This window comes from Bubalus bubalis, chromosome 23 (genome assembly GCF_019923935.1).
Source record: "Bubalus bubalis isolate 160015118507 breed Murrah chromosome 23, NDDB_SH_1, whole genome shotgun sequence".
Lineage (NCBI taxonomy): Eukaryota > Metazoa > Chordata > Mammalia > Artiodactyla > Bovidae > Bubalus > Bubalus bubalis.
In genome coordinates, this window is record NC_059179.1 from 26,560,476 (window position 1) to 26,580,680 (window position 20,205).

The 20,205-nt window shown below is 38.7% G+C and overlaps 1 protein-coding gene and 1 long non-coding RNA gene across 2 annotated transcripts in view; both read left to right on the forward strand.

Annotated features, from left to right (window-relative positions):
* The window catches only part of LOC123465306, a 285,430-nt gene that overhangs the window by 37,709 nt on the left and 227,516 nt on the right, over window positions 1-20,205 (forward strand). The gene's annotated exons all lie outside the window — the stretch shown is intronic.
* LOC102390349 (60S ribosomal protein L9) lies at window positions 10,562-11,256 on the forward strand. The gene has a single exon (XM_006045748.4). The coding sequence runs from the start codon at window positions 10,583-10,585 to the stop codon at window positions 11,159-11,161; it is 579 nt and encodes a 192-aa protein (XP_006045810.3). The 5' UTR covers window positions 10,562-10,582; the 3' UTR covers window positions 11,162-11,256.

The window sequence follows — 20,205 nt, forward strand, 5'->3', positions numbered from 1 at the left end:
CTCTACATAAATGATTATATCATCTGTGCAAGCAAAGCCAGTTATATTCCTTCCTTTCCAAATGGTATATTTTATTTTATTTTTATTTTTTTAAATTTTATTTTATTTTTAAACTTTACAATATTGTATTAGTTTTGCCAAATATCGAAATGAATCCGCCACAGGTATATCTGTGTTCCCCATCCTGAACCCTCCTCCCTCCTCCCTCCCCATACCCTCCCTCTGGGTCGTCCCAGTGCACCAGCCTCCTTTTCTCATCTTATTGAATTAGGACTCCTTTTTTTTCTTTTTTATTGGACTCCTGTACAATGTTGAAAAGCAGTGGTGAGGGGGCATCCTTGCTTTATTCTTGATCTTAGCAAGAGAGTTTCTTAACATTAAGTATGATGTTAGTTGTAGGTTGTTTTTTTTTTTTTTTTTTTTTTTTTTGTAGATATTCCTTATCAAGTTGAGGAGGTTCCCCTCTATTTCTAACTTGCTGACCAAGTTTATCATAAATGGGTATTGGATGTCATCCAGTGTTCTTTCTGCATCTATTTATTTTTTTATTTTTTATTTTTTCTGCATCTATTTAAATGATGATGCCATTTTTCTTCTTTAGGCTTTTGATATAATGCATGTGTGCTAAGTTGCTTCAGTTGTATCTCTTTGTGATCCTATGGATTGTGGCCCTCCAGGCTACTCTGTCCATGGGATTCTCCAGGCAAGAATACTGGAATAGGTTGCCATGCCCTCCTCCAGAGGATCTTCCCAACCCAGGGACTGAATCCATGTCTCTTAGGTTTCCTGCATTGGCTGGTGGATTCTTTACTACCAGTGCCACCTGTGAAAACTTTTGATACAATGCTATGCTATGCTAAGTCACTTCAGTCATGTCTGACTCTGTGCAACCCCATACACGACAGCCCACCAGACTCCCCCGTCCCTGGGATTCTCCAGGCAAGAACACTGGAGTGGGCTGCCATTTCCTTCTCCAATGCAGGAAAGTGAAAAGTGAAAGTGAAGTCGCTCAGCTGTGTCTGACTTTTAGCGACCCCATGGATTGCAGCCAACCAGGCTCCTCCATCCATGGGATTTTCCAAGCAAGAGTACTGGGGTGGGGTGCCATTGCCTTCTCCTTTGATACAATGGATTATATTAGTTTTTGAATGTTGCATATTTGGGATAAATTTCACTTGCTTGCAGTGCATGGTTTTTTATATACATATTTGGATTTAATTTGATAATATTTTGAGCATTTTTCTATCAATGTTTGTGAGAGATATTGATCTGAATTTTTTTATTTCTTGTAAATAGCTCTGTCAATTTTCGGTATGAGGGTGATGTTGGCTTTGCAAAATGAATTCAGACGTATTCTTCCTGATTGTATCTTCTGGAAGAAATTGTAGAGATCTGACATAATTTCATCCTTAAATGTTTTATAGAATACACCAGTGAAAGCATCTGGCTTTCTGTTTTGGAAGGTTATTAATTATTGATTGAATTTCTTTAATAGTTATAGATCTATTCAGATTGGCTATTGCTTGTGTTTGTTGGGAGACATGTCTCTCAAAGAATTGGTCCATTTCATCTATGTTATCAATATTTTAGGCATAGTTTTTCATAATATACCTTTGTTCTCTGTTTAGTGTCCATGACATTTGTAATAATCCCTTCTTTCAGTTGTGATATTAGTAATTAGTCTCATCTTTTTTTTTTTTTTTCTCTCCACCTGGCTAGAGGCTTATTGAGTTTAGAGGTCTTTAGAAGAATAGTTTTTGGTTTTATTTCTCTACTGTGAAAAGCCATGTCTGGATACAAATGAGCCCACCAAGGGCATTATTCACTTCTATTAGCGTTGTTTGATCTCCAGCATTTCTCTTTGATTCTTGTGTATACTTTTCCTCTGTCTTACATTATCTGTTTGTTCTTTCATGCTCTCTACTTTGTTAAATCCCTTAGAGTATTAATCATAACCTTAAAAAAATTCTGCTCTGATTATTCAAACATTCCTGTCATTTGACTCTGGTTCTAATGCATGTTCAGTCTCTTTAAACTGTGATTTTTGTCTTTCAGCAATACCTTGTAATTTTTTGTTGAAAAGCAAACACCATGTACTGGGCAAAAGAAAATGCAGTACACAGGCTTTTCATAATGTAATGATAAGATATAGTGTGAGAGGAAGTCTTCTACAGTCCTATGATTTATTATCCAGTTTTGGTACCTGTGGGCGGTGAACTCCATCTGTGCTTCTCAGTCCCTACACCAACACTTAAGTGAAACAGGATGGCCAAAGAGGGCTGGAGTTGTGTTTCCCTTCCCCCACATGGAAGGTTGGAGTGAGCGGACTGGAGTTGGTTATTCCCCGTGCCTCAGTTAGTTTAGGCTATACTATAATTCTTACTGGTTAGGTTCTGTTAAAACCGTTTTTCCTGAGGGCAGGCTTTTTTAAGAACAGAATGTTGTGGTATATTTCAAAACAGTCCCTTTTCCCCTCCCTCTTCTGGAAACACGAGGTGATGCTTCTTTGTTATTTATTGTGAGGAGCTGGTAAACCTCCTGGAGGTAAAACTCCCAAAAGTCTGAGAGCCTGCCTATGACTGGGTCCCCTGGGATTTTGATCTCTCAGGTTTCTCAATACTGAACCTTCAGCAATTGGCTAATGAGAATTCAGGTTTTCCTACTTTCGTACTGGTTTGCCAAGGAGGTTTCTGGTCTGGTAAATTGTGAAACTCTTATTGTTTGCTTGTCTGTCTCTCTAATTTTAGAAGCAGTCATTTGTCCTGTGTCCCTCCTTCTCAATATTTACAGTCAGAACAAAACTTGCTAAAGCCATCAATGATAAAATGAAAAATGTTATGTCATATACAGTGTGGGGTCTTGTAAAAAGCCACAGGTAGCCTAGGATACACACTGTTATCCTGGAAGAGTTTGAAATCTGCTTAGAGAAACAAAACCAACACATGAAACTGAAGACCAAACAAAATGGCAAATGGGCAGGTAGAGGGCTATGAACTAGGACCTGGAGTATCTCTCATTTTGATTCTCCTGTCACTTCTTAAGTATACCATGTCAGGAATTCTTTATTCTTCTCTTCTCCTTATCTCTTGCATCTTTAGATTTTTTTTCCCTTTCTCAACTGGATTATTGCCTGAACTCAAAAACACACTATATATCTGTTTTTAAAGATGAGAGTTATGTGTGTGTATCTTTTTCCCACTTGCTTTTTCAGCTAGTTCAACCACTTCACTATTTCTTTATTCCTTTATGTCAGCTCTCCTTGAGAGAGTTATTTATACTTTTTTATTCCCAAGTCATCTTCTCCAGTTCTCTGTGCAACCCATTTTAGGAGTATTTGCATACTCACTGAACTCCTTTGTTAAAATACTATGAATTCTATTTTCCTAAATTTAACTATGAGTTTTCATATCCTATCTTACTAATCTGTAGGAGCACTTAATGTTGTTGATAGCATGCTCATTATTAAAATACTCTTCACTTGACTTCTGGGACACCAATTCCTTGTTTCTCCTTGTCTATGCTTGGACATTTCCATCTCCTGTATTGATTTCTCTGCATCTTTTTGATAGCCACATATTGGGGTTATGCCCGATCTCATTTTTTTAGACAGTATTCTTCCTCTTTGTATAAGTATCCTGTGTCATGACTATATATATACCATGTATAAATTTACAAATACAAGACTTGTATCTTTGATCTGAATGTATCTCATAAACTCTAGAATTTTGTATACACTGCCTTCTAATTATCACCACTTGGGTGTCTAAAAGGCATCTCACACTTCACCTGTTCACAAAGGACTTCCCAGACTCTCTTCCAGTCTGCTCTTCCAGCAGTGTTAATAAAAGGCTACCCACCTCTCATGTCACTCAGGTCAGACATCTTGGACTTATCCTAGACTATCCTCTTTTCTTACACCTCATAATTTAACAAATCTTGTCATGGCCACTTTCAGAATGTACTCATAATTTTGCTCTTCTCTAGCTCCTTTAATCCTACCAATCCTGATGCAAGTTACCATCATTGTTTACTTGGTTTATTATAACAGCCTCTCTTTACTCCTTGTCTGCCTGCAGTCTATTCTCAATACAGTAGCAGAATAAATCTATGAAAATACAAAATGAATCATGTGTGTCTCAGCTCAAAGCTCTCCCTTTCGTTCTTAGTTATCTCAGAGTAAATGCAAAAGTTCTTACAACAGCCCATTAGGCCTTTTGTGTTCCAATACCCTCATATTTTTTCAGATCTCTTGGTATTTATCAAACACAGGAAGAAGGCTTCCACCTCAGGGCCTTTGCAATTATGCCTGTTTTCTGCCTGAACTTCTCTAGATAGCTGAGTAGCCCACTTAATTACCCCCTTCAAGTCTTTTAAAATACTACCTTTACTGAGAACTTCCTTTATTACTGTTTGTTAATAGTGTGTACTTTCCTTCCCCTTTTACCCTGCTTAAAGGGTATGTGTTGTGTGTGTATGTGTGTATGTGTGTGTGTATCTGTATAATCCCCTTAGAAGGCCAAGTTCCTTGAGGATAGGGATTTGTCTTACTAGTGGCTATATTCTCAGCTCCTACAGAAGTTCCTGAGACACAGTAGAAACTGAAAAATAGTGTATTGAATGAATGAATATACTCAAGAAAGCTCTGTGAACTCTATCAACACACATCTATTTAGTGCCTTATATGCAGAGTACATCATGAGAAACTCTGGACTGGAAGAAACACAAGCTGGAATCAAGATTGCCGGGAGAAATATCAATCACCTCAGATATGCAGATGACACCACCTTTATAGCAGAAAGTGAAGAGGAACTCAAAAGCCTCTTGATGAAAGTGAAAGTGGAGAGTGAAAAAGTTGGCTTAAAGCTCAACATTCAGAAAACAAAGATCATGGCATCCGGTCCCACCACTTCATAGGAAATAGATGGGGAAACAGTGTCAGACTTTATTTTTCTGGGCTCCAAAATCACTGCAGATGGTGACTGCAGCCATGAAATTAAAAGATGCTTACTCCTTAGAAGGAAACTTATGACCAACCTAGATAGCATATTCAAAAGCAGAGACTTTACTCTTGCCAACAAAGGTCCGTCTAGTCAAGGCTATGGTTTTTCCTGTGGTCATGTATGGATGTGAGAGTTGAACTGTGAAGAAGGCTGAGTGCCGAAGAATTGATGCTTTTGAACTGTGGTGTTGGAGAAGACTCTTGAGAGTCCCTTGGACTGCAAGGAGATCCAACCAGTCCATTCTGAAGGAGATCAGCCCTGGGATTTCTTTGGAAGGAATGATGCTAAAGCTGAAACTCCAGTACTTTGGCCACCTCATACAAAGAGTTGACTCATTGGAAAAGACTCTGATGCTGGGAGGGATTGGGGGCGAGGGGAAGGGGATGACAGAGGATGAGATGGCTGGATGGCATCACTGACTCGATGGACGTGAGTCTGAGTGAACTCTGGGAGTTGGTGATGGACAGGGAGGCCTGGCGTGCTGCAATTCATGGGGTCGCAAAGAGTTGGACATGACTGAGCGACTGATCTGATCTGATGTGTCCGAGAGAAGGGACTAAAACATGAGGGCTATACCTTGAAGTTTGCCTTGAGCTTCCCCAGGCTGCTTCCTTTAGTCTGCCCCTTCTTTCCTACCTTTCGTGATCTATTTCTGCAAGTTTTGTTTCAGTCCTAACAAAGAGGCCTTTCTTCTCCTATTTGAAGAGTAAGAAAGCAAGAGGAGAACCGAGACCCATCTGTTTCCAAATATACCCAGGAGACCACATAGAATCAATGTTCTAACAATGTTGTAGAGCCAAAGGGTACTCTCTTGAACAGAGATATAACACAGAGAACACTTCTGTGGAGGAGAATTAACAGTCAGTAAGTCAGCCTGGGGGAAGCTCTGATGCCTTACAAATGTGCCTGGTACCCACAGACCCACCCACCACCAAAACAGTTTCCAGGAAATACTATCTGAGGCTGTTACTCAATTTGAAGAGCTCTGATAGGTTCTCAGATACAGGGAAAAGTTAGCATTAGAGTCTGTATTGTGGAATTGAATGGGCAGTGGGGGTCCCTAAGGAGACCCATGGCTGTGGAGGTTCTTGTTGCTGAGTAACAGGAAAGTGTATCAATCAGGAAAGCAAGACCTTTGATGGAGGGCTTTGTGTGTCAGGTGAAGGTACTTAGGCTTGATGCAGTAGGCAGTAAACGGGGAGCCATTGTATTTTCTTAGCTGGGACAGAGGTGGTGACATGGTGAAAGCATTGTTTAGAGTGATTGAGAAACCTGGCTGTAAACCATATGAGAATGTAGGCTGTAAACAACCTGCAGCAGAACCACATAAGGATGCACACTTTAGTTGGTCTGGAGTAGGGCTCAGTAATCTACATTTTAACCTGAATCTCTGTGGGAGAGGTCTGAGAATTTGTCAACATCCGAAGTTAAATGAATGCACGCTAGGTTATGGCATGCATTGTAGCATTTTTTTTTTTTTCTAACTGTACGTTGCAGCCCATTAGTGAGCTGTAAAATAAATCTAGTGGAATGCATCAAGTAGCACAAATGAGAACATACATATGCTTCCATTTGTGTAGAGTTCATGAACAGGTGTGATCAATCTATTGTGGAACAAATCGGCATAGTAGTTTCCCGGGTGGGAGAGAAGTCTGACAGAAAAGGTGCACAAGTCCGGTGCTGGAAATGCTCTGTATCTCGATTTGGATGATGGCTATCTGTAAGTATATATCTGTCAAAATCGATCCAACTGTACACTGGAAATCTATGCTTTTTGCAGTATGTAAATTATTCCTCAATAATAACAAAAGTCAAAAGAATGTAGAAATATCCTGGCATTACCCCAAATAAGGGTAAGGAGTATGTGTGTGTGTATGTGCACATGCTAGGTCATGACTGTTGAACATGAGAGTAAGTATTGTTGGAGTGTATGTATTTATGTATGTGTTGGAAGCACCAGAGTAAAGAATACTGCAGTGTTTACGTTTACTCTGCCTCCCTTTTGCTTCCTGTAGATTGTTACTTTGACCCCTTTCTAATATCTTGCTATTAATATTTTCAGTATATTTTTATCCTTATAAGGCCACTTGAGATTTTTGGTAGCCTTTCTTCCAAATAAACTCAATACAATTCTAATTCCTAAAAAGTCTCAGCACAGCATAGTATTTTTTGTTTTTGATGTGTGTGCAGAGGTAAGACCTGACTATGAGAGAGTTTGGTCATGTTTGTTCAGTAGGACAACTGCCTGCTTCTGAAAGACTTTTTTTAAGTGGGTTGTAGATTAATAGTAGATCCACAGTTATTACCAATAAACATTGCATTGTAAAGCAGGTAATACACTGCCTGTTCAAAGGGAACTGTTTGGAGGCTGTTCATTACCTGTTTATGGAATTGGAAAAGGGAATATACATGAAAGCACCAATAATCTGAAGATGCATGTAAATAACTTACACTTATCTTTGCTTTCTGTTTAATCTGTTTTTCTAGTAAAAGATCATAAAACTTACCATGTTCATTCTCTTGGGGTATTGTGTATTTGTGCACAGAACAGAGTTTTTCCTCTGACAACTCTGGATATTACTGATTTTCAGAATGAAAGTTCTCTGTTTATAATAAGAACTAAATATTTCTGGATAGAGGTATGGATTATTTAAATGAGACTTCACAACAAAGAAAGTCAAAATGTATCAAAATGAGTCCTGCTCACTATTTATCTTGTAGAACCAAGGGTGATTTGCTGGTTAGAAGCTACTTTTCTCCTGGCTTGAAATCCCCCTGGGATAAGGCTCATTCTCTAACCACCTACATTCTCAGGATGTTTTTTGGATCTTTTTGTGTACTTGAAATCTAATTACAATTCTATGATTTATTTGCATTCTGTTTTCTGTGGAGGACTTGTATAATGCTGGTCTCCAGTCTTAAGCTCATGTGGAGATACTTAGAACTACTATTGATTTAGGGAGGGCAATTTTCTCCAAGATACTGTATGTATCCAGATGAATCTGAACAGTTTAAAATTTCTGGTGCATGAAAGAAAGTCAGGAGTATTGGAGACATATAATTGGAGAAAAATAAGAAAATTTTTCTTTCTCTGTCTTTCTTATTAATGCCCTTAACCTGTGAGATGTGGGATGTGAGATGAGATGTGGTGATAAAGGTAGGTAGGAGGTGTGTTGTTGTTCAGTCATTCAGTCATGTCCAATTCTTTGTGACCCCATGGACTGCAGAACCCCAGGCTTCCCTGTCGTTCATTATCTCCCGGACTTTGCTCAAACTCATGTCCATTGAGTCAATGATGCCATCCAACCATCTCATCCTCTGTCGTCCCCTTCTCCTACTGCCTTCAATCTTTCCCAGCATCAGGGTCTTTTCTAATGAGTCGGCTCTTTGCATCAGGTAGCCAAAGTATTGGAGCTTCAGCATCAGTCCTTCCAATGAATATTCAGAATTGATTTCCTTGAGGATTGACTGGTTTGTTCTCTTTGCAGTCCAAGGGACTCTCAAGAGTCCTCTCCAACACCAGCTCAAAAGCATCCATTTTCAGCACTTAGCCTTCTTTATGGTCCAACTCTCATATCCCTACATGAATGCTGGAAAAACCATAGCCTTGACTAGACGGACCTTTGTTGGCAAAGTAGTGTGTCTGCTTTTTAATATGCTATCTAGGTTTGTCATAGCTTTTCTTCCAAGGAGCAAGTGTGTTTTAATTTCATGGCTGCTGTGGGTGAAGGTGACTAATTAGATAAGTGGAATATTAAAGAAAGTCTTTTTTAAAAAAGGAATAAGAATTCATTTTCTACCTTTGAGCTTGACTAAGGCCAACACATTGACCACTCCCATGATGATAGGAGGTGCCATAAGATCAACAAATTTTCATGGCACACTAGGAAAAAGACTAGCTTTTTTGTCTTTTCATTACTTTAAAATCCCAAGGAGCTCATGGTTAAAATGAGAAATCCATAAAGGAAATATATTCCATTCACAGAGATCTCAGCTTATTTTTAACACATTCCTCAATATGATCCATTTTTTAGTCTTTGCCTCAACAACACCACCATCTCCCAATTAATTAAAATATCTAGACAGTTGTCTTCTAATTATTCAATTTCTATAGATGGATTTTATCCCTGTTAGGAGTGTTAGTATAGAGACACTAAATGTTTTAAGAAATAATGTGAATACTTTTAGAATTTCAGCTTATACTAAAGGAATATTAAATAATAGAATAAGGTAACACCAGGTCTGATGAGAGTATAAAACAAGGAAGTGTATACTAGTGATTAAATTGATAGGGGTCCCTTAAGATTCTGGGCTACAAATAAGGGACGCCAACTTTGTGTAGAGAAAAGGATTACTGGGATATCATAGGAAGATAAGAGTTTGGAGGAATGGTCTTGGAAAGGGGTGGAATTAAGGGACAAATAAAGTACGGGATGAAGTAATCTGGTTAGGACATGGCACACAATATGCCAGATGCATTGCACACAACCACATCTGCTAGACATCACCTCTGCCTCCACTACATCCCTTCTGGGCATGACATCACTTGGCTACTGGAAGTCACTGCCTCCCTCATTCTAGTTTCCCATCACTGAGCAGCAATATACAACCATCCACTCTCAGTTCATATGCTTAGATCCTGGCTGAAAGGAATTGAGGAGGGGGAAAACCTCTCAGTTTCCATTTCTATATTGAGGAGAAATAATGTTCACTCCTTCCTACTGACTTTCCCCAAATTAGGCACATGGGAACATCCCTACCCAAAGAAGAAGAGTTCTTTATCATTCTGCAGGAAGGAAAAAAAAAAACAACAACAAAAATCAATGCCTACTACAATGTGTCTAGTAACTTGGAATTTTTATGTAGAAGTTGGATGGGTAGCTAGACATAATACTGTGCATTGTGATGCTGTATCAAGAGAACAGTTAGAAGATAGTTTCCTACAAGCCCCTGGTCTAATTTGAGGCATCTACGAGATAAGGGGGTTTTTGAGTTATGCTGGTGTGATTGCTGAGTCGTGAGATAAAGCAAGACACCGTGTGTGCCCTTTCCCTGGAAGCTTCATGTTGCTCTATAAGGGAATCCATTTCTACCCCCTCGAGTTCAAAGCTGGTCTTAATTAAATACTGTAGATTTGGCCTATTACCGCTAGGGGTCATTCTTTTACATGTGTCATTCAAGACCATCTAAGAGGAGGTACTGATTCTGAGACAACTTTAGAGGTTTGTTCTTTCCAAAAGTTTTAACTACAGAGACAAATTGCATTTGGTAAATCTGTGGTTCCAGTGACTAGGTATAGAATTGATTGCGATGGGGCTTGTGCTGCCATTCAAAAATAAATAAAAGGTCTGGTGAATGAAACTGGCAATTCTTAACATTCTGTGTGATTTAATTTTCAACCTAGAATTCCTTGCAATTTAAGCCCTTCCCTTTCTGCTCAGTATCAATACATATATGGGGCATTTCAATTGAGTTTAGCTTGGGATAATTAAAATCTTAAGGTTTTATTAAAGTGTGAGGCAGTGAAGACACAGGATTAAGATATTAAAAATGTTAGCTTTTTTGCCGCATCTACTGCGAGAATGAAGACCATTCTCAGCAACCAGACTGTCGACATCCCAGAAAATGTCGACATTAACTTGAAGGGATGGACAGTTATTGTGAAGGGCCCCAGAGGCACCCTGCGGAGGGACTTCAATCACATCAATGTAGAACTCAGTCTCCTTGTAAAGAAAAAGAAGAGGCTCCGTGTTGACAAATGGTGGGGAAACAGAAAGGAACTGGCCACTGTTCGCACAATCTGTAGTCACGTACAGAACATGATCAAGGGTGTTACACTGGGTTTCCGTTACAAGATGAGGTCGGTGTATGCCCACTTCCCCATCAACGTTGTTATTCGGGAGAATGGTTCTGTTGTGGAAATCCGAAATTTTTTGGGTGAAAAATATATACGCAGGGTTCGAATGAGGCCAGGGGTTGCCTGTTCAGTATCTCAAGCCCAGAAAGATGAGTTGATTCTTGAAGGAAATGACATTGAACTTGTGTCAAATTCAGCTGCTTTGATTCAGCAAGCCACCACAGTTAAAAACAAGGATATCAGAAAATTTTTGGATGGTATCTATGTTTCTGAAAAAGGAACAGTTCAGCAGGCTGATGAATAAGATCTCAGTGATCCTGCTGCAGAAACAACAAGATAGCAGATGGTTCTATGGACTCAGTTATGATGTTTTAAAGAGACAATAAAAACTTGATTTGAGATTTAAAAAAATAAAAAAAAATAAAATAAAAATGTTAAACATCCCATAAATTAAGATTAAAATGATGATTCCATACATCAAGCTCTTTGAGTATAAGGGTGCATGTCTAAGTTTCTTTGTTAATACAGGATGAGACACTTGTACCCTGCACCCTATTGCCCCCATCCAGGATGGGTCCTGCATGCTGGGACATCGGATATATCCCACACGCACATTCACTCCAGGGTTCTGGGCTTTATCTCAGACCTTGAAGGACTTGGTCTTTGGCTGCTCCCTTTGTGAGGATCGATAATAGTGAACACGTAGTCTCCATTTTACAGTGAAAGTTACCTTTCTGTCCTTAATAAACATTATTGATAGTCATCATAATCAGAGAAGAGCATCATGGCATGGCAGGCACTTCACGTGGTACTCTCACACACCCTGAACTCTGCTGATGCTTGCCTACATGCTGATATTTTGGTTTTTGTTGCATTGCCTGTTTAGATTCAGTTTGCAAGTTCGATTGTGAAATGGATCACTGATTCAATCACAAAAGAAGGGAGAGCCATCCTGATGTTGCCACTCCAGACCACAAGTGCTCAGAGTCCTGTGTCTGAGGAATAAAGCCTGATCTGAACACGTGGGTTTGTTAGGGCTTCCATGCTGCCCTGCCACTCTCATGCCTCCCTTTCATCTTTCCCCCGATACTCAGCATTAACCCTCTACTTGTCCACTCCCCTCACCTTCAACATCCTTCTTCTTCCTCTTTCATTAGTCCTTCTGCTATCCTGTCTCCTCATCAGGGCATTGGTGGGGGACAATGGCAGAGCAAGACCATACAACAGCACTGGATTTGAAAGAATACACATGAAGACATTCTTCTGAGCATTTTAATGAGCTCTGTTTTCCTGGAATGGCAGAGAGAGAGGAAAAAAAAGATAGTACACAGAGTTCTTGCTTTTTTTCTTATTGCTGCTATATGGATAAAGATCAAAGTCTTTACCTGTGATTATCCATCAGACATGCAATAAAATGCCCAATTTGTAGTCAGAGCTAACTATGTTCTGTCTTTCAGAACACGTTCTCTTTCTCGAAAAATCTTTCCTCAGGGCCCCATGGGGCCTCTAAGGAAATCTCCTTGCCACCAGCAGCACCAAACTCTGTAATATTGTTATTAAATAATAGGGTCTTTTGGGGCAGAGAACTGGCCATGTCCTAGGCATTTGCGGGAACTCAATAAATGCTCCAGGAGCATAGGTGTTTATGGAGTCTCTAGGGTGTGCTGACATGAATCCTTATGGAAAGGAGGATTCAGCAGTCAGCCAATATCGTGCGTGTCCTTTAGGAACTTGCTCTAAAGTTTGGGCTCAGGGGTGGGGTTGTAGATACATAAATCAGTCAGTCAATAGTGCAGAGTAAAATAAGAGAAAGTGGCCCTCAGGTTTGGGGCTGTGTCTGAACTCAACTTGGTTCCAAGGGTTCTGACCACCCTTGCCTTTATCAAGTGAATTCCTAATGATTCTCACTCACATGAACAGCTTTGGAAGTAAATGGGAAGCTATCTGGCACACACAGAGAATGAGGAGCCACAAGGTGAAGAAGAAAATTCAATGTTTCTCAATATCAAATATTAACAGGAAGGAAAATATTTGTTATGCAACTAAGAGCTTGCAGGAAAAGCAAAGGTTAAAAGTAGTTTTTGTTGGAGGAGAATCTTTATTTTCAACTCTGTTTCATCCCATTCTTTCCTCCTCGATGGGTGTGGAGGGTGGGGACATCTGGTGTGACTGAGTCTAGAGAGAACCTTCAAGACTTTAGTAGGAGGCAGATGGGCCACTATCTGAAACCCAGACAGTGTGGATCAGCTCTCTTTTGATCTACTTGAACTTTTTTCCTCTTTGCTTCTGGGGCCTCCTACTCTCAGGAAGGGAGGATTTGCCTTGCTTAATGTGATAAGCAAATCAAGCAGACTTGCTTGTGGAAGCAAGAAGATCACTTCTCTCTTAGTTCCAGATTCTTTACTTGCCACTGTTCACTGAATTTGGGCTACATTCAAGTCTAAGTTGAGCACGGAGTCATAAAGGCTCACTGAGTCCTTAGACCAGCTTTGCTAGCAGTAAATCCCTATTGGACTCTTCATGTCTTTTCCCAAATGTTTGTTAAAACACACAGGGGAGCAGTGGGTGATTTGACTATATCTTAACTTCAGTGACTCATAATTGGGATCATAATGTGTTATGCATAGAATAAAGGGCCTTGAGGATATTCTGATCCATGCTTTATCATTTTCCAAATAAAGTGATGACAACCATTTTTACTGTGGTAAGATACATATAACATAAAATATACCATTTTAACTGTATAAATGTGCAGTGTTTGGCATTAAATACATTCACGTTGTTATGCAATCATCTCCACTATCCATCTGTGAATGTTTTTAATCTTTCAAAACTGAAACTCTGTACTCATTAAACAATAACCTTACATTTCCTCCTCCTCTCAGCCCCTGGCAATCACCACTCTATTTCCTGTTTCTATGAATTTAACTACTCTTGATATCTCATAAGTGGAGTTATACAGTGTTTGTGCTTTTGTGACTGGTTTATTTCATTTAGCATCCTGTTCTCAAGTTTCATCCATCTTGTAGCATGTGTTAAAATTTCCTTTCTTTTCAAGATTGAACAATATTCCATTGATGCATGTGCCATATTTTGTTTATCCATTCATCCATCAAGGTGTAAAGAAAGTGAAGTCAATGTTAAATGTTCATATTTCTTTTTTTATTCAGAACGCTGTTTATGCTGGTGGTCTCAGCATCACTGACGTTAGCAGCATCACCTCTCACTCAGATTGTCCAAATTTGGATAGTGAGTTATGTGGTTATCCTCTGAGGACCAGTCTCCAAGAATCTCTGTATTTCCTATAATTGATCTCACGTTCAGTGCAAGTTTACAGCTCTTCTGAAAACATTCACTAAACTTAGCACTGACAAGTCATACATCTTTCAGATACAAGTAGGACATGTCAGTGGGTGGTATTTTCCCAAATGAAGGAAAAAGAGATGATTGGTGATTTTCAGGCAGCTGGATAAATATTTTATTGACATCACAATTCAAGAGACCAGACTACCCAAGTCTGCCAAAATTGGAGAGCATTCCTAGCAAGTCTTAGAGGCAGCCGGAAAATAGGTCACAAGCGTGTCTCTCATAGGTGGGTGAAAACTATGGTGAATATGAATGTCTTTCTTGCCACATTAATCTGAAGCCTCTGTTAATAGCGTTAAGGGAGAAAAGGGATGTGTGATTTTTACCTCCAAGGAGAATTTGCATAATTTGCTTAAGTAGGAGAAGCTGTTTGATGGTATAGTGGTGGAGAGTTTACTTCAGTGCAATCGATGAAATAGGCAATGTGTAAAGCATAGTAGCTGGAGAGAACCAGCATAAGCTGATCACTCAGGATCTTCTGAACTTCCAGGCTGATGACCTGAATTAGTCTTCACTTTGTCAGGAGGAAGCCTCCCTAGGATTAAAGTTCTCTCTGAGCAGAAAACTTGTGTGGCTTGTTCACTGGTGTATCTGCTGCATACAGAGGATGAGTGCCCCATGGTAGATGTTTTGATAAATATCAGAGGAATGGATGAGTGAATGACCAACTTTGTGCCTATCACTTAGTTTCTCAAGAATCTAGTCATTTCATCTGTAAAATAGGGACAATACCACCTTCTCTGATGTTGTTTTAGAATTATACTGTTTAATTTCTAGTTTGTTTTCATAGGAAGGGCCACTGGACCTTCCCCTAAGGGAAGCATGGAATAAGATGATCCCAGACAAGGAGTATTTTGTACCATCAAAAAAATTGTATAATTGAATTTTACAATTAAAGAAGCCAGAAAAACATCATAGTTGAACTATTGTTAAATTTTAACAACTCCCTCTGGTTTGTCTACTTTATCATTTTAGAACAAAACTGTAATTGAAGCAATGGACTATACATGCCCTTAATTGAAACAGTTTTACAAATTGTGTCAGGAATAGTAACTGTTCACCAAAATCTGTGTCCTCCTATTTTCCCTTGATGCACAGCCAGGCTCCATTTCCCAACCCCTGTATCAGTTGGGAGTGGCCATGTGCCTGAGTTTTGTTAGGTCAGTTGGGACAGAAGTGGTATGGCTAAAAAAAAAAAAAAAAAAAAAGACGTGGTATGGCTCTGTCTTGGCATGCTTCTTTAAACTCCCCTGAGTGATACTCCATGCTGTTTGACAGCCTTGCAGATTGATAAATTTGGCTTAAAGTTCAAGTTGAAGAAGGTGGATCTTCTTCCTGATTGAGTTCATGGAAAAGAGTGATACCCGCCCTACAGAAACACTCACCTTGGGCTGTTAAATGAGTGGGAAGACATTTGTGTTGGAGGCCATTATATATTCTGGAGTTTGTTTGTTAGCAGCAGGTAGTGTCAGCTAAATAATACAGTTTTACTGCCTTAGTACTCTCTTGCCACCTCTATTATCTGCTTCCCAGAGTCAAACATTTTCAACTTTTTAAATTATTTATTTTGGTATTTACATCAAAATCTCTAAATAACAAAACTTTTATTGCTAGTTCCTTTTAGTTTATGTGGTTTATTGACTTCTCACTCCGGAAGATAAAAATGTATCTCTTTTCCACCACGGTCCTTTTAGCCCTGCCCCTCATTCCTATGACATAGTTGTAACGTAAAAATAAGTCAATATTTCTTATTTAAATTATTCTTAGCTTATGAACACTTTTCGTAGCTGAGGTATGTTTCACTTTACATGATCAGTTTTTCTTTATAAGAGATTCGTTTATCTGGAATTAACAATTTATTCACTCGCTCTTCTTCCTCATCTTCTTCATCCTTCTCTCCCCTTTCCCAATTGCTTAGTTTTCTAAGTGCTAATCATAATGTATGCATGCTAAGTCACTTCAGTTGTGTCTGACTCTTGCGACCCTATGGACCTCAGCCTGCCAGGCTCCTCTGTCCATGGGAATTTCCAGGCAAGAATACTGGAATGGATTGCCATACCCTCCTCCAGGGGATCTTCCCAACCCAGGTATCAAACTGGTGTCTCTTATGTCTCCTGCATTGACAGATGGTTTCTTTACCACTCGTGCCACCTGGGAAACCCACTAATCATTAATCCAATCCCAATCTCAAATTCACCAGCTGAGTAAGTCTTCTCTCAGTAACATCAAAGAAATTAAAATTTTTATCAGTTTCATTTTCTTAAAGAAATATTTCCCATCCAACTACAACCAATCTGAAAAATAGTTCTCTTAACCTGTTGAATAACTGTCATTGTGCAGACGCTTTTCAATATCATAAGGAAAAATGTTATCTGTCTTTTTACTGACTCTCTATTTCACATATTATATTTTGTTTTCTCTTATTTCTCTCATATTGCTACAGAAACTTTTCCAGTATCTTTCTGGCATAGAGTACATGACAGATATGATTTGGTGTGTGATGGCTGAAAATATCTTGACAATCTGATAATTCTGTTTTGAAAAAAAAAATCCTCAGAATTTTGAATTTATTTCTCTTCTGTAATATTTATCTTCTGGAGTTGCTATTATTGGAGTAATCCTAAGCCATTATTGAGAGAGATTTATTGTTATACTTGAATTTTTGTAAATGATTATTTGTAATTGAATTAATTTGTAATAATCTTTATTGAATTATTTATTCTTTATATGAATCTTTTTTTTTCCCTTATCTGGAAGTTTCCAATACTTTTTCCTTTCATCTTATCACTAATGTCTTCAAACTTTTAGTAATGCTCTTTGGTTTCTATTTTCTGGAGACTCATATCTCTCAGTTCTGGAAAAATAAATTGAATTACATCTTTTATATCTTCCATCAATTTTCTCTTATTTTTGGGGTCATTTATTATTCATATACTGTACTTCCTGAACTATTTTAGCTTTCTGTTGTTTCACAGATGCAATGTATCTACTTATCTTTTTGAGAATATTAATGATAGAAACTATTCAGTTTACATAAAACTAAGTAAACTAAAGTTGAGGAGATTGGTTTGTTTGGTTTCCATCTCTGTTTCGTATATTCAGTGCTTGCATTAAAAAGTCCAGTAAGCCTTGGTTTTACTCAGATTAAAGGGAAGAATAAGAACTGATCAGAAACACTGGCATTTGGTTAGAACTGTTCACTATGTTCCTAACGTTATCTGAATGGGCAGTTTCTTTGGGAGAATTCTTAATGTCAGTATCTTTAGGTCTTCTAGCTGTAGTTGGTCAGATATCCAAGTTGAAAACTGCTTCAGCATTGCCTTATGAAGGCTGTAAACTGATATAAGTTTTGGGGGAGCCATGTAGAAGAAGAATAAAATGAAGGGATTTAACATTCACTGTGAAATTTTTGCCTAATTCTTCCCCCCCAGAAATGAATTTCTCTCCTGAAATGTTTCTGGAGAGAATAAATTCCTAGTTATCAGCTCAAATGGAGAGGGTAGATTATCTATGGATCTGACTTTCTCAAGAGATCTTTAGACACTCTAATTATTCCCATGTTAATTTTCACTCCCAAGGTACCTGTTTTTCCCAAGTCCTAAACCTTTTAGAAATTCATACTAAAGCTTCCTCTTGGCTTTTCCACTTCAAGCACAGAATTAAGATTTCTTGGATCTGCAAAGTCATATTGTCAACATATCCTGTCCATTTGCTTCCAGCTTTCAAAATCTTACTGTCTCATCGCCCAGTCTTTAAGTTCACACAGTTTCATGCCTGAAAACATTTCTAGCATCTTTGCAGGGCTTAGGGAGTGGATTAAATAGAAATATATGTTTTCAATCTGCCATCTCTAGTAATAAGATGCATGCAATTTAACTTTTCATTAACAACACATTAAATCATAGATTTCTAATGTAAGATTTTCCTTGAATTATATGAGCTCTCAATCTATTACCCACAAAGAAAATTTTCTCCTTACTGACAACAAAGCTATTCATGAAAAGGTGAGAACATAAACATTTAGAGGACAATGTAAAGTCACTCAGCAGTCATTCAACAAATAATTATTTAGTGACTATGAGAGGTCAAGTATTGGAAATACAAAAGTAAGCAACGCATCATCCTAACTTCAGGAATTCACCATGTTGGTGAGTAATTTAAAAAAATAAATAAATATGAATAGAATATTAGGGCTTTGACAATGTCAACAAAGGGAAATTCAGAAGTGGGGTATCTATTATCGTCTGAATGAATAAGAATTAAAGGTATATTCAATGTTAATATTCCAAGAGATGGAAAGAAACCCAGTTAGATAAAATAGAAATAATGAAAGCTTAGAGATAAGAAATATGATACATTTAAATAACTTAATATGATGCTAGAAGAAGAGTAGAAAGTTTCACATGAGTGAGACAGTAAGGGGCTATATATGGCATGTTAAGTTGTTTAGAACAATGATGAGCCATAGAATAGTCTTAGTTGGGGCATGACAGGTGAATGGGGCCATGTAAGAGAAAAATCATGAAAAATCCACTGATGATGGACCACAGTACCCTTTCCTACTCAGCCCTTACTATCTAACTCATTTTCTTGTACTCCCACGATTATTTAGCTAATTGTGTTGCAAATAGTACAGCTTCCTGATAGTCTTATTTACAACCATCAGTGACTTAGTGTTCTATCAACTCTCAGAAATTGTGATTAAAACATGTGTCTTCTGCCACTGTCCTGAGAAAAGAGGGGGTACTGTCATGAAGCAAATGATTTGCTCTGGTCCTTTTTCAGGCAGTAGAACATGCTAGTTTTGTTCTAGTGCTAAATCATTAGACTCTAGAGCTAATGATTTCAATCTCAATTTAAGCCATTTTCTCTTTAGCAGCTCTGTGACTGCAGTTCATATGTTAAATCATTTCCCACCATCTAACAAATGAATACCTTTTTTCCTGTCAAAGAATCATACCTTCTGTCAATGTCATTCAGAGTTTGGGGACTTTGAGAGAGCCCTGTTATTCCTGAATTATCAAACATTTCCTCTACAAGAGGGATTACAATACCCAAGGTGACTGGGGACAGTGAACATATAATCACATAATCTCCAAGAAGGATCAGTTCAGTTCAGTCACTCAGTCGTGTCCAACTCTTTGCGACCCCATGAATCGCAGCACGCCAGGCCTCCCTGTCCATCACCAACTCCCGGAGTTCACTGAGACTTACATCCATCGAGTCAGTGATGCCATCCAGCCATCTCATCCTCTGTTGTCCCCTTCTCCTCCTGCCCCCAATCCCTCCCAACATCAGAGTCTTTTCCAATGAGTAAACTCTTCGCATGAGGTGGCCAAAGTACTGGAGTTTCAGCTTTAGCATCATTCCTTCCAAAGAAATCCCAGGGCTGATCTCCTTCAGAATGGACTGGTTGGATCTCCTTGCAGTCCAAGGGACTCTCAAGAGTCTTCTCCAACACCACAGTTCAAAAGCATCAATTCTCTGGTGCTCAGCCTTCTTCACAGTCCAACTCTCACATCCATACATGAACACAGGAAAAACCATAGCCTTGACTAGACGGACCTTTGTTGGCAAAGTAATGTCTCTGCTTTTGAATATGCTATCTAGGTTGGTCATAAGTTTCCTTCTAAGGAGTAAGCATCTTTTAATTTCATGGCTGCAGTCACCATCTGCAGTGATTTTGGAGCCCAAAAAAATAAAGTCTGACACTGTTCCCACTGTTTCCCCATCTATTTCCCATGAAGTGATGGGACTGGATGCCATGATCTTCGTTTTCTGAATGTTGAGCTTTAAGCCAACTTTTTCACGCTCCACTTTCACTTTCATCAAGAGGCTTTTTAGTTCCTCTTCACTTTCTGCCATAAGGGTGGTGTCATCTGCATATCTGAGGTGATTGATATTTCTCCCGGCAATCTTGATTCCAGCTTGTGCTTCTTCCAGCCCAGCATTTCTCATGATATACTCTGCTTATAAGTTAAA